Here is a 24395-nt window from a genome sequence, read left to right as displayed (position 1 = left end):
TCCCTCACCCCCAGTGGGCCCTTCCCACTGGGCAGTGAGAGAAAAATAAGGGGGGAAATGAGGCGGGGAGAATGGAGTCTCGTGACATGCTGTCACTCCCTGTGCAACCTGAAGTGATGTCACAGGTAAGCCCCCCACCAAGTCTCATGCTGATTGCCAGCGCTGGCACCTGTTATACCCCTTATACACCCTAAATTTCTTGTAGCCCAGTTCCTGATCTGATAATGCAACTGACAGTGTATTCCGGTTGACGATTTTGGACCATGGTATCTTTCTGGGATTGTTAGTGGTCAGACCTGCCCTCATGTTATTAATAAGGCTTTATTAATATTGAATATTGTAAATCCCTCTCCTCATGTGCTTTAAGCTCAAGCAGGCTGCCTGGCTAAGAAGGAAAACTACTGGAATGTATGAGGTCAGACTAGCTCCAGCCTCCAGCCCAGAGATGTGGACAACTGAATAAAAGCGTCTCTAGAAGCTCGAGTTAATCTTGTCATCCACCCTCCCAATCATTCCTGATCCCATTTCCCCACCTGAGTCACTCAGGGACTGATAAGCCTCACCCATCCAGCCACCAGAAGTCATCAATAACCCTTTTACACCTTTAGTTCCTCTCAGGAAGACACAATCAAGCTTTCCCAGTCCTATTGCCCCACCTCTAGAGACAACCATCAAGCCATTGTTTTAGGGCAGATGCACTTCGGCCTCAGCATGTTTCACAGTATATTTGACTGTCCTGCCATGTGCTCAGTGTGTTCTGGAATATCCCCCCATGCACCCTCAGATTATATTGGAGTCCCCTCTCTCCCCTTTTATGAGACACTAGTCGTCCAGGCTGTTCCTTCACAAAACCTTCACTCTCCAAGCTCTCCTGGAACCAGTAAAGATAACCCAGCCCTTGAACTTCTATTCCAACTTTCCTCACTTAACACCCACTCAGACTGGTTTACAAAGTATGTTGTTATCCTCATGACAATCACCCTGTGAGGTGGGTGGGGCTGAGAGAGCTCCTACAAGCTGTGACTGATGTAAGGTCACCCAGCTGGCTTCAAGTATCAGTATACAAGTATCAGTTCTCTTGGAGGTTCAGCACAGCAGCCTCGGGAGGGAGGAGTAGGATCAACACATACACATCATAATTTGTCAACCCAGTTCCAATCAAAGAAGAGTTTCACCAGCCTGACACCTCACCTCTTCCTTCTGTTTTGCACACCATATGATATTCTGTATATGATATCAAAATTGTGTGGAGTAGAAGAAAGTATTGATCAATACCTCCTTTGATGGGAATTCTGCAAGAACACGCTATTTTTTATTAGTCCAAAAAAGGAACTCCTTGCCCCTAAGAATCCCAAGAAATATGGGTCCCCAGACAAGCAAGCTGTGGTCACCTTTTGACAAGTCAAGAATAGCAAGCAGGAAGAAGGCTAAAGATTGTACATTAGCTAGGAACTGTTTTCTGAATTTTTAGTTTTGTAGATATCCATTGTATGGGTGTAGAAAAAAACCTTTGAGATTTGCCCCACAGGCAGCCACTTGAAACGTTCTCTACCTTGCAGACCTGAGAAAGGGGGACCATGCCCTTTTCTCATACAACTTCACATTGAAGGGGAGACCTTCAGAATGGCCTAGGGCAGCCTATCCAATAAAACCCAAGAACTTCCCATGGCAGTAACAGGGAACCGGCCCAAAGGTGTATCTTGAGACCAGCAGGAGTGTGTAAAAAACAAGGCAAACAGAAAAAAGTCCAAACATGAGGACACCAGAATGCCTACAGAAGGGTAAACTTTAATTAAGACAGGGGTGATAATAGTTAGAACAAAATTAGACCCTGCTTTTCTCACCAATTGGGCCTTGAAATAGCTTACACATAAGTTAGACAGAGACCAGGGCTGGTCCATTGTAACCCACCTTGAGTCCTGCCTTAGAGAAACAGCATTTTTAGTCCTAATGAATAACTATACAATTCGGCAGAATGTAGGACTCAAGAATCAGGTGAAAAGACTATTGAACCAATCCAGCATTATAACCACAACAAAATCACAAGGACAGAGCTGAGACCCTTATTTTTCTTCCATCAGTGCAGCTGTCAAGACAGAGGAACTCATGCAAGTGGTGTGGTCAAGCAAGCCATACAAATCAGACATGTGCTGAAGCTTCCCAGAAGCTCTTTGCCAAACCAAATGATGTTATTCTTAGAGGGCGCTTGTCTAGTTTCCTATGAACAGGAAAACCTACTGCAACTCCTCCCGCAGAGAAGAGCAATGCATGCTGGAGTTCTTGGCTGTCGTAGATCTGGTAGAGATGACATCAGTTCCAAGGAAGGCCGAGGCCATACAGGGAGAAAATCAAAAGCCTTAAAAAGGCATGTGCACCTGAAGTTTTATTTACAAAAACAAAACATACCTTTTCAAGGATTTTAGTCCATTTGTATATCGTTGGAAAAACTAACAGTGGTAGTCAGACTAGAGCAAATGAATCCTCTCATAATTAGGTATAAAAATAGTGACAGAATATTATTGTTTTTTCTCCAGCCTTAAAATCAAGTCATCACAGATGGTTGTGAGTTCATCATTTTCCTTTACCTGTTAAGAAAAAGAACCATCATCATGTACAAGTTGTAAAAAAAACAAAAAAAACCCCACTCACCCAATTCTAGAACAGATGCTTACAGATTACTGGACGGAGGGAGGCAGTGTTCAGATGAAGACTTATTTTTATCCAGTAAAACCATCAATCATAAAAGGGTTACCAGAATGAGGATCTCTGGACTGCAGGAATTTGGTGGATGGGGTGGGGGAACAGCAAATTCTGGCAAGTGTTTGTCTGTCTTGGGGACATATCTGTCAGTCATGCTGAACAGTGAGCTACTTGCTCAGAGAGAACATTCAGACACATCCCTGCAGATATAGACGATTTTTAAGGCACCTGTTCCCTTGGAACGTTGGAATACTTAAGCCTAAAACAGTCAGGAACTATCAACAGGACTTGAGACTGACCTTCTGCTCAATAAGGCTCTCTAGTGACTGGATTTTCACTTGTTCTTTGCGCAAACTGGCTTGGAGTGCCATCACCTCTGCTTTAGCATTGCTCCTTACTTGCGCAATCTCTCCATTTGCTCTAAATCAAAAGCAGTCTATCAGTCATTTCAGATATAGACATGCAATATTTAAAATTAGAATAACCCGCGAGACCGCCAGATCTCAATAATACATTACATACTGGCTTAGTTTTTCTTCTGCGTGTGCCTTTAGTGCTTGGTATCGCTGCTCTTCCTTCTTAATTCTTGTGGCATAGTCCTCAACACATTTCTTCAGAGCCTCTTCATTCTACCATTGTTAGATATTAGATATAATTATATAATATACCAGCCCTCGACCGTCTGGCTCTTGGGACATCAAACAACTATAACAAGTAACAATTCAAACATGCAAGAACAAAACTTGGCAGACATGAAAAACAGCAAAACAGAGCCCAGACAGAAACCCAAAGGCAGAGACGAGACCCTGCACAAAATAGGCTACAGCCAGCCAAATATTCGGATCCCGCATCCTGTGAACGGTTGAGGAGCTGCTACAGAAGTTGGCCCTCTGCGTGGTGGTCACCCATCTCACTTCAGAAGTTTAGGGCATGCCGACAGGGCTTCAGAGGATCTCCTGGGCAGGCATGTAAGGGAACCCTTCAGAGACCTAGTCCACCTGATGTTGCAATCAGCACTCTGAATTAGGCCTGAGTGGATTACAGTATTTGGAACTCCAACAGCAACTGATGCATTCGGAACAGACTTCAAAAAGTAGACTCACACAGAGCACGTTGCAGTAGAAATGACCTGAGAATGGATCACCTACGGCCAGATCCTGCCAACTGACGAATAGCCACAGCTGCAGTACTACAAACTCAGGGAGACATGCAACTGCAGTACATTTTTGGACACCAGAGTAAAATTGGATCTACCCATATTCTCCCAGCTTGATTTGTTGGATGTGTTTTAATATAAGAATAACTTTCGATCTGCTAAGCAATTCTGTTTGTAGATCAAAGAAGTGGTTATGGGTAGTCTGGTGGCACCAAGTATAGTTAATTTGTACATGACTACAATAGAGATTGATATTCATTAAATACTAGTATGTCAATGTAATTCACATTTCACAGGACTTGAGGACTCCTAGGAACAGAGTGGAATCAAGTGCAAGGGCTGTAGCAAGAAGGGGGCATTAATAGACCGGGCACGCATGTGTGCGCACACAAGCACATGCTTGCTCTAGTTCAAGAAAGGACTCATACAAGAGAGGAGAGTAATTTGTGACAGTTTCCACACAAGATGCTGCTGCCCTGTGTCTTATTCTGTGCCTAATGGATCTGAACTCCTTAAAGTAGGGGAGGGGGAAAGGAGAAGGCATCTGCTCAAGGAGCTTCTTTCATTCATTCATTCATTCACGAGTAACAGGATCCAGCCCAGTGTTTGCAGGTGAATATTAACAACCTCATCAAGGGGAACGAGCAAAAGAACAGTCCCTGCCTCAGCAATTTACAATAAAAGTTTCAGCAGTGGAGACCAAGGGACAACCAAGCTTCCTGTCAGCTGGGGTTCAAAACCAAGGCTCAGATCGCAGGCTTCAGAGAAAAACCACTAATTATGTTGAAGGATTTGAAAGGGGTTTTTTTAAAAAAAGAAAGCTGACACAAGGATATTCTCGAAGGAACACAAGAAGTTACAAAGAAGAATGGTAGCTAAAGGTAAGTTGGAGGTACTCACTCTTTGAAATCCTTCTATTGCCTCTTTCCGTTTTTCAGATCGTTTGAGAAGTTCAGCAAAAGATTTTTCCATGGAATTCAGATCACACAGAAGTTGCTGTTTTTCATCTAGAACTTTCTGCAATTCTTGTTTTGCAAGATCCTTTTGGTTCTGGGACTCCTCTAGAAAAATAAATTGGTGTAACCAATATGCTGCTTGTTCTTTATATACAAGAAGAAACAGAAGAAGCCCAGAAGACGTTGTTTCTGCGTAAGTGCCCCTACTTCCACACACCTGCCACTAGTACCGATGTAACCTTGTTCCTACCAACTTCAAGAAAGACGAGCATTTGTACAATCTCTACAGGTGACGTAGTAGCTGATAAAAGTTATCTGTAAGAACTTGGTGTCAGTCTTAACTAGCCCAGCTAAACGTTTTCTTCTTTGCTAATGCACCCAAGCTTCGATTGTCTGCGTTTTCTACTCCTTTGAATATTTTGCAAAGAACGAGAATATGCAGAAGTCTCAACAACACCAATGGCAGAGTTGGCAAGGGCTCTGTACTACAGCACGTGTCTGGCATGTAAAAGGAAAGCTCCAGGTCCGAGTCAGCCCATGGCACTTCTAGCTGAAGGACTTTAGGTGGAAACCTTGGAAAGACCCGTCAGTCAAACCTGGCCATATGCTATCCATTGGTTTAAAACTTCAATCATAACAGCAGATATGTCAGATCAAACCAGCAGTCCAGTTCAGCATCCTGCTCCACGAAGTTGCCACGTTCCCCTGGAAGGCCCACAAGCAGACCAAAGCCTTCCCAGCACTGATATTCCAGATTACTGTCTCCCTAACACAGAAGGTCTGTTTAGTCATCATGGCCAATATCCATTGTTTGAACAAACTCATTTTCCTTTTAAAGGAAAAAACTAGAGGCTATCTGCCAGTGACAGTGAATTCCAGAAGTCAATTCTTTGGCACACACCGCTCTGCATCCGCCGTCCCCCCAGGTCCTGAATCTCTGTACAGAGTGATGCATATACTCAGATCTTGGGAGGAGAATACCGAGTCAGACAAGCCAATGTTAAGTACCTCTTCCCTTCTAAAAAGGCAAATGTAGTAAAGATCTGAAAACTATTTAGAATACGCACTTACCCACCAACTGTGTTATGGTTCCTTCAAATCCCACAAGTATTTTTCTAAAAAGGAAAATAAATTGGATCTCACATGTTGCCAGGATATTTCCAAGATATCACACATCTGAGAGTGGCCATGCTGTTTAATTAACACCCGCTTATCATTCAAAAAAGGAGGATGACTAGAAGCAAGACGCACACTTGTTGTCTGGCTAGGATCTGAACTCAACCTATTCTGCTGGAGGGGGGAAATGAATTTCCATATGCAGTGGACTAGGCTGTAGAAGGCTCAGGGTTGAATCCCCATTCTGCCGTGAAAGCTTCCAGTTGACCTTGGCTAAGTCACATACGACCTTACAGGGTTGTTTTGAAGACAAAATATAGAACGATTAAAGTCACTTTTGGGAGAAAGGGTATAAAGGAGGAAACAAGCACCTTCTTTTCCCTTGGCACATTCTAGGGACACTTATCTTCTGAAGTGACAGATGAACCCTTCTCTTCACCTAATGGGAAATAGCCCAAACCAGAGTTCATGCAATAGTCCTTTTGAGCGGTTGAACCTGGATTTATGTAACTGTACTTGTCATAATAAGGACATACCTGTTCTAAACTGGCCTGTGATTCACCTTTTCAAATCTAACCTGAGAAAGCATTTCTTCTTAGGGAAGAGAGAGCAATAAACCAAGCAGGGCAGTACACCATTTGCAGTAATTGACATCTCTCTTGGATGTTTGTTAAACTGACATTCTGTGATGGATAAATGGATGTTGTTCTAACCTTTCGGGTGCCCTCATAAAACCAGCATTGTGAACTCTGTGTTCCTACGTGACCAGGAGCCAGCAGGGCCATGAAGTTTGGGAGAGACTGGTTTTAACTCCCTAGGAGGGAGGGAAATCCCCCCCCCATGGGTTTAAAAGGCTCGGGTTCATCAGGATGGAGAAAGGAGGGCACTGGGGCAGGCTTGCCTCAATTCCCTGTCCCCTAAGCAACAAGCACCCAGCCCTGCAGGGGATGTTTCAGGTCTGTTTGGTAATTCTCAATGGATAGTTAGATATTAGACTTTTGCCTTTTCTTTTCTTTATTAGCTGCAAACTCTAATGCACGGTAACTTCCTAGATACTGTGTGCTTTCTGTATTTTATATTCTACTATAGTACAACAAAGATCTTTCTTTGGTTAAGTCAAGCTGTGTCCAAATGAGCCTCCTGTTCAGCTATTTGCTAGAACTCTGCACACACACAGAGGCTCACCAGCTTCCCAAACAAGCTTGACGAAGGGTCAAGCCTGTTTCAGTCTGGGCACTGGAGGCTACCAAAAAAAATCAAAGAGCTGCGAGTGAGGAAGAAGCACCCCTCCCCAATCATAACAGTACTTACCCCATTTCTTGAGTTTCAGTGTAAATTTTATCGTATTTGCTCTTCCATTCAAGAACTTCTTCCTGCTTTTCTTGCACCTGAATACAAAAGATTCTTTAAGCACTTAACATAAACTGGCACACCTTCACGTCTGGGGCAAAAAAAAAAAAAATACAGCTAGCAAGAGACCAGGCTACACTTCAGTCTGCGCTGTAAAACAGCTGTAGTATGAGACAAGCAGGGGACCTGCAAGGACTTGTTTCTGCCTCCTTTTTTCCTTCCCACTCACCAGCCAACTTACCTTTATCTGCCCCGTCTTTGGCATTCTTCCCTTCCCTATCCCTGGCAGCCTCTCCCTAGGAAAAGTCTAGCCCAGTTCTGCAGTACCAGATGTTGGGCTGGGCTGAGCTGCTTTGTGTTGGCTGAACCAGGCCCATTTGCATAGTGGGGAGCCTGCAAGGAATTGCAAGGAGCACCTCACTTTCCCCTGTATTCTATTTTATTTCCTCTTCTCCTGGTAGCCCCCATATTCTCGACTTTCCCTGCTTCCTCCTCTAAAACCGCCCACCCATCTTCACCTATATTGATTTCTTTACTTCATATATATATCCCCCACCTTTCTCAACAGATTTTTGATTCTCAGAGAATCAAAATGGTTTAGATTGTTCTCCTCTCCGCCATTTTAGACTCTCCTCCTTTCGAGCCTAACAACCATGCGTGGTCGATGAGACTGAGAGTGTGATTGGCCTAAGGTCATCCAGTGACCTTCCACAGCAAATTGGGGGTTTGGACTTGGGTCTCCTAGTATGAAACTCTAACCACAAAACCATACTGGCCTTCGTGGTGTGGCATCTGCTGAAGTATAGCAAGCAGCCCAGCCTGAGTAAGTCATTCAAGCTGCTCTGTCCCTCCTCTGCCTTTTACCCCATCTTAAACCAGGGCTTGAGTGCTAACAATACTGTTGTGGTTCCTAACAACAGATGAAGGCATTACTTTCTTAAAGCTTCAGGTGCTGGTTCTATGATTTGGGGTCTTTTTAACCCCAATTTATCTTTTGGATTCAGATTTTTCTTCAACCCAGGGCCTTTTTCAGGTTTGTAGAAAGACCTGTCTTATCTGTCCATGGGCCCAATCTCTGGATTTAAGTATCCACAGATGGAACCATATTGAGAATTAGATATATTGATAAGCTTGCCAGCCTTTCCAATTAGTACTGCTAACATCTTTATTTTAAAGAACTAGGATTTTAAATGCTTTGTCCCCATTGTCTTTTGAGCAAGCATTTCACATGAGTTCCAGCATCCTTTTTGGGGGTAAATTCTTAAAAATTACTTATTAAATGACTCTTCACCCCACCCCCAAGAATTATGCTGATAAAACAGCATACCCTAATAATTTCTCTTGGGCTTGCCTCCTTTTCTCCCATAACTTTTTATATAGAGTGATTTTCTTCATCAGCATTATAAACTAAACTTTCTTGAGCCATACTTTCACACCTGGCAATTCCCTTTCTTTCTAATATTATGTTATAGCCTTGCTGCTATTTAAAAGATTGTTAATCATATTATATTTACTTTTTTGGGATACACCTTTTGGTGGCAAATCTAAAGGAGCGATCTCTGGGTCACGCAACAAATTAAACTTGTATTACAAAAGAAAATATCTTGTTGCTTTGTTGCAGTGCCAACATATTTTATACGGTAAAGGGAACATTTTAGTTACTCTGTCAGGACTCAGATACCATCTATAGATTATTTTTGCTGAATTTTCTTTTATAACTACATTTTTTGAGAGTTTCATGGAATCTTTAAAAACATTAAGCATGTTCCACTGAAATTGTTGTGCCAGGTCTTTTCCCTATCTGTCTTTATGTACCCTGGCCTTTATCTCATTGTTTGCCATGATACCATATGTCTGTAAGCAGTTTTTGTCTCCCAGGTTTGCCTAGCACCGGGTTCCCAATCTTTTTAATCCTAAGGGAACCTTTGGAATTCTGACACAAAGTGGCAGATGTAACCATGAATGGCCGCCATAGGAGATGGAGCAAACCACAGAATGACAGGGAGTTAGGCTATGCATATCTGATAGTAGCTTTTCAATATTTTAGCAGAAGTTTAACAGGATGCTTTTTAAAACTAACATATTGTTTAAAAATATTCAACGGCATATACACAAAATAAGTATATATATTGAGCCAGCAGAGAAACCTTCTTCTGGCAGTATTTATCTTTGTTTTGCAGACATCTAATATGCATACAAAAGGAAAAGAAAACGATGCTTCTCCTAGCTATTTACCTTTGCATGAGCCCAGCTGTTTTAACTTGAACTATTACCTGCAACAGTAGTTGATGCTGAAGGGCTGGTGAAAGCTCCTTAAAGATGTGTACAATAAAAGAGATTCTGACCAGATTTCATCAGAACAATTTTTGAAAAGTGACTGAAATTTGATTTATAATAATAAAAATACATTCAAATTGGGAAGATCTGATGTTTTCAATAGAAGTAATAGTTAGGTGCACTAAGCTTTTTAGCCATGCTGCCAATTCATGTTTAGTCATAATCAAGTCCCACCGTGTTTTTAGAATGTAAGTCTACTCTTTGGACATGAAAAATATTTTACATAAAACCATCATTAACATTATACCATGAACACCAAAAACTCAAAAAAGCCTGGCCTGCCCAAGCTCACTTTTGAAAAATACTTGGCAGGTACCCGGAAAAGGTACTGGTGGGTGCCATGGGCACTACACTGGAGACCCCACTCTAGCATTTTTTCAAAATGATTTAAGGGTCAACCAATTCTCACCTGTGTTTGTTTGGTCTGAACAAAATGTTTTATTTGGTGATAATGATATAATGGGATTTCTTTCTCACCCAGTTTTGTTGACTCTCTGCTAACAGTTTAATTGCCTATCCTTTGACAAAGTCAATAATGAGCTGGAAAAGGCACTTTGTGCATTAACTTTCTAAGTTTTCTTGCAGATATAAGTTGTTTCAAAGTGGGGTGGGAGAAGAGAGGGGGGGGATGACTTGAGACTAGAAGAAATACATGCACATTTAAGTTATGTTCAGAATGCCCCCCCTACCCCTGGCACAAATTTTTAAGGTATGATTGCAGCCAGAAGAACGCAGACTGTTCCTTACTTATTTCAATGAACTTCACTATAATATCTCAATTTCTCAGTAAAATCCATTTCTCTTTTTTGCTATTGTACTCTCAAAGCAAATTGTTTTTACTTCAGACTGTATCAGAGCCCGAACAACCTGTAAATAAATCTGTGAGAATTCTTTGAGTTTACTCCTCCCATAGTGAGAAAAGAGGGAAAGATTAAGGAAAAAAGAAATTAGATCATAACCGCCAAATGTTTGAGGCTCAAATCTCTATGCCTTGAAAGCTTGCTGGGTGACCATGGACCAGCCACACACACTCAACCTACTTCACAGGGCTGTTGTTGCGGGGGACCTAGCTGGGAAGGTGTCAAAAGGCAGAGATATAGTAATAGTTCCCTTGAACAGAACAGAATTATGTGAAAACGGCATTCAGAATTTTCTAAAATCATCTTTTTAGACAGGGCAAGTATTCTACATCCCACTTACTGCCTATCAAAGTATCCATTCCAAATACTTACCTCAGAAGCAAGCTTTTTGACAACAGCATTCATCTCATTCTTAATTTTTTCTACAGCTGCATCCATGTCTTTCTGACTATATTTCAGCACATCTATGATAGCCTCAGTAGGCACAGGTGCAGAAAAGAACTGTGAAGTATCGCTGGTAGTTGGGATGTCTATAGAAGCTTTGCCCTGCAGTGAAAAATGTAATACATATTCACATGAAACATTTTGCAACATGGATTCTTACAAGACTGTACTTATATGCAATTGAACAAGGATAGGAAATGAATGGCAGTGAAGAGTAGCACAACCTAAGGACCTCAAGGGCTTCAGCAGACCCTATTTTCTAGTTAATGAAAATGTGTTGCCAATCACGGATCAAGAGAATTGTCTATTTGATTTACCATGAGGAACAGCTAGAGGAATGATACTTCCTGCAAATGGATGATGAAAGCAGTCCAGAACTTTTGAACATGCTGCATGCTCACGGAGGTGGTGACACCTGAAACCTGAAAGATTGTTAGCCACTAATCAAACAAAAATAACTTTAAAAACTATCCTGGTACTAACCCACCAAGATGAAAGGCTCAGTTTATATACAGAAGGGAGACAAGAATGATCTCTTTTCGCAGACAAGACCACTGGGACAGCCATTTGGCAACTGGCATGGGCTGCCCGCTGAATCACCCAGCTGCCCCGCCATGCTGCTGCCTCTGTTTCAGAGAACAGTGGGTGCACAGTAACAGGAAACAGTATAGCAGCCAGCAAGGGCAAGAAATCTGCTGTGGGGAGAGGCAGGGATACTACCTGAAGCTGCATACTATACTTATCTTCAGGTAAGACAATGAGGGATGGAGGAGTCTCCTGCTGCACCTGTGCACTGCAGCTCAGCTACCTGTTCTTCCTGGGCCAGGCTGCAACTGTGCCTTCGCAGGCTGTATGCACCTGCTCCCCCTTAGCACCTGCTGCAATGTGTAGCTGCGGCCCACTGTGACCGACCTGTCTAGTGTCGTTCTCCCCTCCACCAAAGGTAAAACAGGAGTCCAGATTCAGAGCCAGCAATGGTAGGGGCTGCCAATCAGCATGTGCATGGGAAGTTGATTTATTGATGCAATGCTGCTTGTAGCCACACTCCAGAATCCTGTGGATTTGCAATAGAGGGCACATTTGCCGAAGAGAAGGAGAAAGTTGTATGGCGATTCTCTCTAGCTCCATACTTAGCACGTAGCTGCTTGTTGACATCCTGAGCACCTTACACCATAAAATAAAAACACTTTAAAAAAATTATATCCCACTTTTTTGCCTTCATTAGGGCCACAAAGGTAGCTAAAAAAATTAAAACATGCATAATAAAATCACATTTTAAAATCATTAAACTCTCCACCATTAAAACAGTTAAAACCAGATAAATATTGGGCAAGGAGGAGGAATCACTGAGGAAATGCCAACAAAATTACCCATTGACAGAAGAGGGCAACAGAAGGGAACAAATGAATTTCCCCTGAGGAGAGAGTTTTTCCAATTTTTGTGCCACTACTGAGAAGGCCCTGTCCTGAGTTGCCACCCACCTAATCCCAGAAAGCAGGGGCACCCAAAGCAAGGCCTCTAAAGATGACCATAGTGGTTCAGTAGGTTCATAAGTGAAAAGGTGGTCCTTCTGGTATGTTGGTCTGAAACCATATATGGCTTTGAAGGTCAACTCTAGAACCTTCAATTGTGCTTGAAAAATTGGAAGCCAGTGTAGAAGGCCCAGACTGGGGTGATATGGTCCTTACAATCTACCCCACTCAACATCCTAACAGAAGCATTTGTCACCAAGAGATGTTTGGAAAGTACCCAAGGGCAGCCCTATGTACAGGACAGTGCAGTAATCTAATCTAGATGTAACTGGGGCGTGCACTACAGTAGCAAAGGGACAAAGAGAGGCACTGCACCAAGACTCTCAGCACCCAGCCCAACACCTTATCACTTTACCATACAGACTTCATTTAGTGTAATCCACTGGGAGGCACACTAGACTGGCACCTGTCTCAAATGAAATTTGTCTCTCCCCCCCTGTCCACAACTCCATTCACATAGCTGAGAGCTGCCTTCCTGCTCATCAATACCGTTACAAGGACAGAAAAATTGGGGGGGGGGACCCCAGATTCCTCCTGGTCCATGTTGGCACCAGAGGCTTTACAATTTGTAAGAACCATAGATTTATGGTAAATCTTCATGGCTTTCAATTTCTTTTATACCATGTAGGAGGAATTGTATTTTCTGAAGTAGACAAATCTAGATGCCACCGGACTTTGGTAACAGAAACGTTGTGACTTGCTTCTCATTTTCCAACAGGAGAAGAAATGGTACCTTGACACTGTCACCTGGATAAGCCATGGAGATTGGACTGACAGCTCTATAACCACAATTTCCTTGGATAAAAGAAACCACTAATATAAGATCTGCCGCTATGCACCCACATTTCGTGATAACGCAAAACTATCAGTGGTGTAAGAGACTACATCAGTTGTCTAGGGTTGCCAGGTCCCCCTGGCAACTAGCAGTGGTGGGGAAGAGAATTCTATGTCCAGCCCTATCACCAGAGGTCAATGGGACAAACAACATCCTCAGCAGTCATCTACCCAAGGAAAACTGCTAACAAAGCAGCACATTACTTCTTATTGTCACTCACTCAGAAGTAGTGTGTGAAACTAGGCACTAACTTCAAAGAACTGTACAAAAAGTCCTTGTCAGCACTGAGACTATTGTGAACTTCAGCTCTTGAGATCACAAAAGTACTCAGACTAGAAGACTACTGGAAATATTTAGACAGTACTTACCAGGTCTGGGCTTGTTCCTAGAAGGTTCATTTTAAAGAAGTTTTTTGTTTCTTTAGGAGTTATTTCATGGGTGGGTATTTCAGTACATTGTCTATTTAAAAATTCAAATACTGAAATTAGTATTATGTAACGTATTAAAGTTGAAAACCATTAAAATCTCTGTTTATGCTTACCCAAGTAAAGCTGGAACTGTAGGTACCATTTCAGTTGCATGAGGACTAATTTTCTTAGGGCTTTCAGTAAGCAGAGGATCAAATTTCAAATAGAGAGACTGTTTTCTCCAAGCAGATTCCTTGAACTGCAAGAATAATCAGAAACTATTTGCAAGCACCACGTGAAGTAGACCAGGTTGAAAGCATATGACTGGCCCAAGGCCACCTATTAAGCCCCATTGCTGGGTGGGGATTTGAACCAGAGTCCCCCAGATCCTAGTTTAACACTAACCACTACATCTAACTGGCTACCAGAGATTTCCACTCACATGAGAATGAGGGAGTGTGCACGTGCCAGGCTCCCAGCGGGGCTTGAACACATGACTGTCTGCTTACAAGGCCATCACGCTAGCTTCCTAAACTATGGAAGCATCTGAATATGGTGGATTAGGACACACGCAGGAACATTTGGAGTTATTTCCTTATGTGCTACTCTCAAGCAATGCAGACTTATCTCCAAATGAAGAATATGTATTAGGACAGCAAGAGCTGGAAAGGAACTGTGTGCTTTGATAGCAGTGCTGTCATGTAGTAGTGGCTAGACAGTGGCCTTCTAGGAAAAGGAGCTAGTCTACTGCAGCAGAAGCATAAAACTTTGAATACACAACAGTTCTAGGCATTTCCTGCCAAGTGAGAGAAAGCATATGTTTTAGGTTTAGCTCTTAATATGGGTATGATAACTTGCTTAGTGATCAATTCAAAACCAGAACACTTCATTTCATTTACAACCTGCTGTTCTCCCCAATGCAGACCCAACACAACTTACATCAATCTCTGCTCTATTTTATCCTCACAACAACCCTGTGAAGTAGATCGGGCTGAGAGAGTGTCACTAGCCCAACACCACCCAGCAAGCAAGCACACTTAAGAGTCTGCTGAAAGCAAGATCATATGAAATTCAACTGCTGGTACAATTCCAAAGCAAAAGAGGGAAAAACGGGTTGGCCTAAGTCTGACTGAGAACCCAATGAAGACATCTTAATTCCATATGCATGTAAGGTGGCTTCATCTGGAAACATGCAGCAGACTCTGGAATGGGGGGTAGGTAGGAGAGGATGTGAGCCACAGATGGAGATACTACTATCAGATTGGGTTTATACTGGCAGGAGGGACTTTGGACTTGTCATAATCACACAAATCCTTAAGCATGTTATACTCCCACCCACAATATGCACAGCTAGGCTGAAGTGGTTTACTCTTCTCCACATGTTATTCTGAAATAGTAAACGAGTGCCTTAGAAAGCGGATATTGGTTCAGGGATCTGTTCTTACCGAGGCCATTCCAAACTGCTCCAAGTAGTCTAACTCCATGTTCACTCCTAAAACTAGAACAAAAGAAAGTTAATGACTACAAAGTCAACGATGGCATAAAGTAAGGAAATGCCTACCTCCTGAAAAGTGAGGGGAAGAGGGGGCTATCTGCATGTTTTGAGAGCACCGTCACAACCAGCCTCCTGTTCTTTCCACCTTTTTGTTTCAACCAGTTCCAAAAGGTCAACTGGTAGGCTGTTAACATCAGGAAATGTAGACTTTAAATGCAAAGATGTGCCACAATATTCTTTGAAGTGGCCATTGGCTAATGAAGTACATTCACTAGCCTAATTCTACGCAGCAACTAGAAGCACTTGGCAAGATGGGATTCATCTAGAGTCAGACTCGCTAAATGCGATAAATGATGTGACTAGGTAATCAAGGTCAAGCCTTTTATCTGAAGGGAAGGGCTTCTCTCTCTGCCTTCTTTTTTCCTCTCTCCAACATGGACACAACAGCTCAGGTGAAAGAGTGAGACAGCCAAGGTGCCTGGAGAACAGCAAACTGGCTGTGGAGTAAGGGGATTAAAATTACCACTACCCACTGTGGCCAGCTTGCTCTTTTCCTGAGTGGCTGCCATGGTGGGGGTTTTACTCGCTCTTCTCTGTAGCCAGCTTGCTCTCCTCCTGATAGCTACCTGGTGCTAGGATAAAACCATGGAGGCTGCAAAGAAGGATGGAGGGTTGTTATGGAGGATGTGTCCTTTTCTGGGCAAAGCCTTGCCCACTTCCCTGCAACATGGGGCAGGTGCCACACTAGGGAGTGATGCCCAGAACAGCCACCAATGACTCTCAAGCCACAAAGTATCACTGTGCTATTCATAAACTAGTCCTATTGCAAGCTTACTACATGGAGGCAGATATCAAAGGTTCAGCATCCCGAGTCGCATGTCTTTTTGTATTCAACGGTTGTCCTGACAAGGACATTTATAAAGCAGGCTTCATCTTAACAGTGAAGCACTGGTCAATGTTTTAGCAGTCACATTCGCAAGCCTGTTTGTATAATGTTACTTTCCTGTACTTCAGATAGCCGCAGACAGATCAACTGCTTAAAGCACAAGCAAAGAAAACTGGATATTGCTATTAATCTTGTTATAATCCTTATTAAGATACTTCCAACCTTTTGCAGATAATGTCTTGGCTTTACCTTCTGTGGGTGACCTAAACTCCTCATTTTCTGCATTCACAGCCATTTCAGACATCCCACAAGCTGTTTTATATATTGATTGCTGATAATCTAATGATTCATCACCATGGCCTGAGGAAGTACTCAGGCTCACCTATGAGATAAACAATAGCTTTGTGAAACTTCCACGAGGTGGAACACTGTACAGTTCGTCTTTAAGTTGTTCTTCATCACTTTACCAAGTAGTATTTTAATATTACTGGATCAAAAAAAATATGACAGTCTGCACATTTTGGTGGTAGCAAGATGCTTCTGTCAATCCCGTATTCTTTTCGGAAAAATATTTTTGTCTTCCATCCTTTACTTTGTTGCCGGTAGCCAAGGTGTAACTGATAGACAAAGCTCAGTTCTTTAAGCCGCCACATAACATACACACACACCCCCAAGTTAATGTTACTTTAAACCAGAAACACCAATAAAGTAGAATGAAACTGATGTTCCACTGAAGAAGAGGACAGTCAACTTAGCACAGCCACAGAATGCAAAACTGGATGTATCCCACGGTAAGTCTCCACTAAATGATGGTATTTTAATCACTGGAATAAACTAACGCTTTCCCTTCTCCCACTGTGGCCCAAAGAGCTGCTCCTGGGGAACAGGGTCCCCTAGAACAGCATAAGTTAGCAAACAGCATCCCTTCTTCTGAGTAGCATAAACTTACTGTGGAATAAGCAAGTATCTCAACAGGTCATGTTTTAAAGAAAGATTTCCAGCCTTTGAGATTGCACAGATAGGATTACTGAAACCAGAAACAAATTTGAGTAGGATTTCTGTAGCCAAGGAAGGGATTGGTATGGGTTTCCTGCTCCACATAGCTGTCCCCCCACCCCCGCCACCCCATAATGACAAGCAAGAGGAATTATGCTAAATGAAACAAATGTAGGCCTATGGCAAATATTCATCATTCATAGAAGTAACCTTTTTGACACAGAATTGGAATTATGCTGGTACAGAGCACTTTTAGTGCAGAAGTCAGAAACCTGAATGGAGGGATGACATTATAACATATGGGCACCATACCATCAGCTCGTCTGAAGGCTCCAATTGATCTTCTACTTTAACCAGAGCTTTGTTTTCAGTTACCAGCTGCTCAGTCTTTTCCCTGTAGAGAACCATAAGACCAGTATTATAGCACTGGCTAAAAATGTTTCAATATGCTTTATAAGTGATATATTCTTTGTACATTTATGTTTCCAGTTCTGACTTCACTATCTTCCCTTGGGCCAAAATGACCTTGTTCTCTAAGCACTTGCCCTGTGGAATTTTAACAGCTATAAAAGTAATTAGCTCCAACCATACAAGACAAACATCATTAATGTTGCTCCCTTCAAGAACTTGGTACAAGGGCAGACGGCCCACTATGGCCACTGGGATTTTTCAGCAGGAGGAGGGGCCAACGGCTTCTCTCCATCTAGGCTGGGCTAGCACATGCTTTGCAAAAGTAAATCCCATTGAATTTAATGAGACTTGCTGTCTAGTAGAGATAAGAGGTTGCTTGTCTTGCCACCTGCTAGCTGGATCACATTTACAGATCTCACCAGTTGAACAGTGAGCAGTATTTGGCAATTGCAGTAGTAGTCACGCACTTCCTCAGGCAAAGGAAGATAGTGGTTTGGAAGCTGCCCACCCACAGCCCAGGGAAACAGTATGCAGGCTAACGCTATACAGTACTGCAACGTGATGGGTGGGTTGCTGCCGGCAGGAGTCACCAACCACCACAGGGAAGCAATAAGTCCTAATGGGAAGGGAATTCTCAGTTGCAATAACATGAGCACAGAGGAACAGACCTTGGCTCAGCCTCTGCTTCCAGTGTCATTGGCACTCCAGGCACCATCAGGACACTTTAAAGCACCCTGGTGACCCAGATCTGTCAAGGCCTGGATTACATACCAGAACTGAGAATACTAGGCAGCTTGAAATGATTAGCATTTTTAGAATATGCCATTTCCCCCTTTTAGTTGCCTACTCTTGTCCCCATAAATTTAAACTGGGAAATTTGTAAAATGAGGCTTTTCATGGAGCTTGTATTACTTTGTCTTAATTCCAAGAAAACACTCACTGTCTCTCAGGTGGTATATCTACAGCTTCAGATTCATCTCGTGAACTAGACTGCTGTACTGGAAGAGATTTTGCTGTGATAGTATTGCCTTCGATGTCAGCAGTCTCAACACTAGGCATATTCTCAGAGGAATGCTGATCTTTGCAACCATCAAATTGCTTCAAGTCAGGATCGCCAGAAGTATCCGAGTTAAAGGGTGAAGATGCCTTGGGGACTATGCTCTCCTCTGTTCCAGTGTTGTTTTTCCCTTCGGTCCCGTTCAGTGCTTTTCTGTGAATCGAATCTTTCTGAGAAGGTGTCTGTGTTTCAGCCCTCTTGTCGGGTTGCTCTGGAGATAATTTGACAGCAGGTGTCTCAGCAAAATCAAATTTTATTAACTCCACTTTTGATACGTTGGCATCTTCTTCGTATTGTGGCGAGATTTTGTTTGCCACTGGAGAATTTTGCAGCTCGGACTCCCCCATTTGGAAACCAATTATTTCTGAACATTTATCCTTTGTAGTTCCAGAATCAAGCTCAACTGACTGTTGACACCTACTGAAAAAGCAGCCCTATTAGTTCAGCCTTTTAAAGGATAATTAGAACATGGACATACACCTGGCACTCATCCCACTTAGTTAAAGGCCAAGTACAAGGAGGTTTTAATCATCCAGCTCCAGTAGGTTTTCACCAGGTCTTTGCTACATAGTTCAGATGTTTTTTTTGTCAGAAAGTTCCAGCCTGCCTGAGACCCAGGAAAACTTCCTTTAGGAGTACAGCTCCCCCCCCCCCTAGTTAGCAGTTCAGCCTAGATGCACACCTTCCTAGGAATCCATGTGGAACTCAATGGGAAGATTGACCTTTTATTTCTGTAAACTGTGACTACTTACACAAATAAAGTTATTTTTTAATGAAGTTGGTGTTTAGTGGGATGATAAAAAGCGTATTTTTTTACCTCATAAGCATGAACCAAGAGCAAGTAGGCGCTCACTTGGACCTAAATTATTTAAATAAGTGAAATTTCCAGCATTTCTTCCACATTGTGATCTGAAGTAGGAGATTTTCAATTTAAAGAAAAATCTGTCAAGACCAAGAAACAGGTTGCTTGAGTTGCACTAGACAAACATGCCTCTGTCTCAAGATAGTTCAGCATGGGGCCCATGGGTGCCACGGCACACGCCAGCACTTTCCTTAGTGCCTGCCAAGCTTTTCAGAAAATGTAGAGCTTCTTATTGGCTGTAATTCAAAGGGAAGGATTTTCTACTGGAGCATCAGGACTGGTAAGGGGCTTTCCTTAGACACTGTGTTGTTCCATATTCCCTTCAGGCTTTCATGCTTCTGAGAAGGCAGGAGGTATTCCACTCAGCTCTCCCTCCAGCGGCAGCAAATTTGTAGTGGGGCTCAGCAGCCTCTCCCAAAATTCCAAGTGCACCCGGAGGGTTACAGACACCTGCTCATAACCCACTGATGACAGCAAAAGGAATCCCATTTATTGGAAAGGTGAATAAAGCTGATGATGTGAACGCCCCATAGAGGTTTAATAGTTTGAGACCTCAGCCAGCTAAATCCAACTGTGCCTTCCCCGAACATACGATAAAAAGAAGTTCCTACAGGATCCATTTTATTTCTTTATTAGAGCATTTATACCCCACCTTTCCATATATTTCAAGGTGGCTTTTTTGCCGTATATGATAATAATTTCAAGGACCTCTACGTTTTAGTCACTTGAGAACAAATAGTTAACTTCCTCAGAGCATGTGCCAGTCTGGAAAAAGTGATCCGCTGTAAAATTTCAGCTGGCATATTCTAGGAAATTACTGATGCAACAACAACAACTGTATGATTATATACTGCCCTTCTAGACAGATTAGTGTCCAACTCAGAGCAGTGAACAAAGTCAGTGTTATTATCCTCACAATACAGCTGTGGCTGAGAGGACTGAGCTTATGCCAGGAGTGGAAATCAAACTAGCAGAGTGCTGATTCAAAGCCCAGCCACTTAAATACTATGCTACAGCATAGACTCCTTTTCACCTTGAAGGATCAGCAGCCCCGGCTAAGCAACGATCTTGCTTGTTACAATCCATACTGACTTGAGTCATATACATTCATTATACTATAATGATGTTTTACTTACACAGCGCTGAGTGCAGGCAAGTCAGATTCCTCTGGAGCCTCTGCACAGCCATTTATTGTAGGATGCATTTCAGCTTTTTTCCTTATGCCAGGAATCCTGCAAGTCTTAAGGTCCCGCACAGGATCTTGAAAAGTCACCTTACAGAAGAAAGACTTAAGTAGACATAACTACAAACCATAGACTGAGCTGCACTGATGGAAGCTACTGGGCATCTGATGTTGGATACAACAAAGCAAGGCAAATTAACTTCTGATATGCCTAGCGCCTTCCTTCATACATTCAGGCTCATCCTACGCACAAAATCACTGTGTCCACTCCCTTCATGACTATCTTCTAAACAGAAAACTAACACAAAAAACTACACATTGATACAATGTCAGCCTCCTTCTAAAACCTATATAGACACACACACAGGTTATCAAAAGTTGGGGGGAAGTGTGAGAGGGACAGGCTCAAGAACGATTGCTCTACTATCTGCAAGGCAAACTCACAGTCCCTCTCTCCATTCTACCCCATACATATATTCTCATGGATCATGAAAGAAAAAAGCTTCCTCTCATGGTAAGGGATTTGTAGTCACTCCCGAGTGTAGTTCCTATTCAGCTTCCCATACTTGGGACCTGGACTAGGACAACAAGTTGTGTTACTTACTTATTTACCTTAGATTTTTATTCCACCTTCCCTGCACTGGGCTCAGGGCGGATTACAACAAATTAAAACACATTAAATATAATTTATATGGTATAAAACAGTAAAAACACTTTTAAAACATTCAATAATACAATATACTAACAATACAGTAACCAGATGGTAGCAGTCGATATGGATGACAGCTCTAATAGGGAAGGTTCAGATCTTTCACTCCTCTTTTTATTGGCTGGCAGAGGCCAAGCCCATCCTCAACCATATGCTTGGTGGAACATCTGTCTTGCAGGCCTGGTGAAACAATAACAAGTCCTGCCAGGCCCTGGTCTCAATTGACAGAGAGTTCCACCAGGCTGGAGACAGGACCAAAAAAGCCCTGGCTCTAGTTGAGGCCAGGTGGGCCTCCCTGGGGCCAGGGACCACCAATAACTATTTCTCTCCCGATCAGAGCGTCCTCTGAGGCACATATGGGGAGAGGTGGTCCCGCAGATATACTGATCCCAGTCTGCATAGGGCTTTATAGGTTAATACCAAGACCTTGAATCTGATCTTGGTACTCCGCTGGCAACCAATGCAGCTGGCGCAGTATAGGTGTTATATCTACCTACCTACCTACCCACCCACCCACCCACACACACACACGGCATTGATCTCAAATATTCATTAAATAATTCTACTTTCTACCAGTTTATTTTTAATTAACTGACCCATGTTCATGAAGAAAGAATATTCAGCTTTATAACAAACCAATTTAACTAACCAACCCTATCTAGCCACAGCTCATGTAATGCAATATGTTTCTTCTCATTAAAGTTTTTTTTAAAAAGACACCTTCATGTGTTTCACTGCATCCTTGGGTGGCACATTTTCTTTCTGCGAGGGACAAAGGACAGAAGGCCTGCCTGTGGCCTCTAAAGACACAAAAAGCACACCACAGTTTTCAGCAGAAGCACCATCTCCAATATTTTCTACATTGGCAGTTTGCAGACTCATTCTGAAAAAGAAAAAAACATGACAGTATGACTTTACAGTAACCAGGGCTTTATAAAGCATTAAAACTAGTAACGAGTGCTATCAGGGCTCCTTTCCTAAGTGATGGTCATTTGTATGCAAATAAAATCTCTATTATCAAGAACTAGAGGAAAAGTATAGTTAGGGAGCAGATATTTAGAAGCTAATGAAGACCCCATCAAAACTTGGAGCAGGAGAGGCAGCACAGACTACCAGAGCAGCCCTCAAGGAAGAGGAAACAGCTTTGCGTGCAAATCACATGCCATATCGTTTGATAGGTCAGTGGTTAAGAGTTTCGTATGCGAATCAACACTCTGATGGTTCCAATCCCACTATTGCCATGAGTTCAGTAGGTGGCCTTGGGTAAGCCACTCCTCAGCTGTATTGTGGATAATAACAACAACTTGTTCACCGCTCTAATCTGTCTAGAAGAGCGCTATATAAGCGAAGTTTTTATCATTATTATGTTTTCAGCTGTTTCAGACTTCTGCCATTTAAACTGCGTCGCATTGTTTGCTGGAGGTCCCGTCCTGTTGACCGTTTTTGGCTTGCCCTGGTTGATCGGCCTTTACTCTCAACAAGAAAGGTGAACCACAAACAACAACAAAAAAACCCCAAAATGTTTCCCTAGTCCTTCCCTACAAACGGACAGCTGCAAGCCTTCACAAACGCAAGCCACCCCGCTCTTCCGCCTGGAGCTCAGCCTATTTTCTCTACAGACTAGCCGCCCTCCACCTGCTGTCTGAAGCGCGGTCCTCGCCCTGCAGCTGACCGACGAGGGAGCGGACGGGGCTGCGGCGAGGGCGTCTCTAAAGGGAAAGGAGCAGCCTCCTTCCTGCCGGGACACAACGCCTGACTCCGCCGGGCCCTTCTACCGGCCCAGACTGAACCCGGGAGCGCTGCAGGAAGAGAACGAGAGAGCCAATTCTCCCCCCGGTCCTCCGAGGCGGCCAGAAGGCTCCCCCTTCTCGCTTGGGGTGGGGGGGTCCCCGACTTGACTTCCTCCCTCCGCGCCCTTTTACCTGCAGGTCCGCCCGCCGGTTCCTCTAACCGCAACGCCCGGCCGCCGCTTTCCTTCAGCTTTCAAATACAACCGCCGTTCAGCCTGGTCAATGAGAGGCCGAGGACTGGATGACGTATCAAGCCACGTGTCAGCGGGACTACCAGCGCGGCGCAGAGGAGTCTGCGCTGTGCAGAGACGTCCGGAGTTCTGGAGTCGGAGGGTCAGTCCTACTTTATTTACAGAGAAGTCAGTGGGCCGAGGAACCGCCGTTGAAAATCGATTGGAAGACACGCGCACGCGCTTACTGTAATCTGCGCTAAAGCCATCAGGAAAGGGGTTCCCCCCCTAGTACTTGTATTTTGCTTAAGTGCTTCGAAATGAAACCCGGCAAGGAGGCGGTAATGCTAGTGGGGAAGGCGTAGAAGGGTACAGCGTTGCCCGCCTTTGACTCACTATAGCATACATACGTCTTCATGACCCGGGTCCCTCATTTCAACAGGACTGACCCTCCCTCTATGTTCCCACAGCAGCTTCTCTCGTCTGCTTGAACAGATTGTTTGAACATAATATAAATAAATAACTTATTAAAGTATTCAGTGTTTTCAATATTTTTTTTTCTTTCTACATCCTGCCTTGTTCAAAAGAACACCAAAAGCAAGCTAACATGAAATCCACTATTTGCATTTAAAGGAGTACTTTCATAAAGACTTAAGACAGAACATGGGTGGGCACCTTTGACTCTCAAAAGCTCACCCTGGAAACCGAGTTGGTCTCTAAGGTGCGACTAGACTTGAATCTTGCTCTTCTACTGCCGACCGACACGGCTTACCCGCCCTAAACCATCTTCATGAAACTAGTTTTGATACTTTTAAAACAACTTGGTCAGGCAGACATCACAGACTTGGGGCAGCCTACACATTCCCTCAGAAGGGGAGTGGGTAAAAGTCGGATCCAGGTGATTTTAAGCGGCTCCTCAGGAATTCATATGTTTGAAACAAATCCAAAAGATCTGTGGGTGCCCCATTTTAAAAAAAAATCTAGAGGCTCCTGCGTGGCTCCACGTTTTCCTTTTCTTCTTCTCATGAGCAAGGTCTGGACGCGCCAGGCTCCTGGGACAAGAGGCAGCTTCAAGGCACGGAGCCAGAGGCGAGGCCAGCAGCACCTTACAGGCCCAAAGCATTCCCTTGCCCTCAGGCTCCC

At 43.3% G+C, this 24395-nt stretch overlaps 1 protein-coding gene across 2 annotated transcripts; it reads right to left on the bottom strand.

Moving 5' to 3' along the window:
- Positions 1-1777: 1777 nt before the first annotated feature.
- Positions 1778-23235, bottom strand: TACC3 (transforming acidic coiled-coil containing protein 3). Of its 2 annotated transcripts, none has more exons than XM_054983473.1 (16): positions 23215-23235; positions 22013-22175; positions 20537-20673; positions 18422-18958; positions 17383-17464; positions 16324-16456; positions 15139-15191; positions 13828-13952; positions 13655-13745; positions 10848-11021; positions 7240-7316; positions 5884-5927; positions 4757-4917; positions 3223-3329; positions 3000-3120; positions 1778-2585 (listed from the first exon to the last, which is right to left on the bottom strand). In XM_054983473.1, the coding sequence occupies exons 2-16, from the start codon at positions 22172-22174 to the stop codon at positions 2517-2519; spliced, it is 2073 nt and encodes a 690-aa protein (XP_054839448.1). In that variant the 5' UTR covers position 22175; positions 23215-23235; the 3' UTR covers positions 1778-2516. The 2 variants fall into 2 exon arrangements, with proteins under 2 accessions (XP_054839448.1, XP_054839449.1); XM_054983474.1 differs by having other exon boundaries at positions 18422-18955.
- Positions 23236-24395: the final 1160 nt, after the last annotated feature.

The sequence above is a fragment of the Eublepharis macularius genome, chromosome 6, assembly GCF_028583425.1.
Source record: "Eublepharis macularius isolate TG4126 chromosome 6, MPM_Emac_v1.0, whole genome shotgun sequence".
In the NCBI taxonomy this organism is placed as follows: domain Eukaryota; kingdom Metazoa; phylum Chordata; class Lepidosauria; order Squamata; family Eublepharidae; genus Eublepharis; species Eublepharis macularius.
This window is presented reverse-complemented; position numbering and strand designations above follow the sequence as displayed.

Excerpts from the sequence above, each read along its gene's own strand:
- TACC3 (XM_054983473.1), bottom strand. The coding sequence starts at position 22,174 with ATGAGTCTGCAAACTGCCAATGTAGAAAATATTGGAGATGGTGCTTCT. Across the intron at positions 15,192-16,323 it reads GTTTAGGTCACCCACAGAAG|TTTTAGGAGTGAACATGGAG; the intron begins GTAAAGCCAAGA and ends CTTTTGTTCTAG. Across the intron at positions 13,953-15,138 it reads AGCAGTTTGGAATGGCCTCG|TTCAAGGAATCTGCTTGGAG; the intron begins GTAAGAACAGAT and ends TTATTCTTGCAG.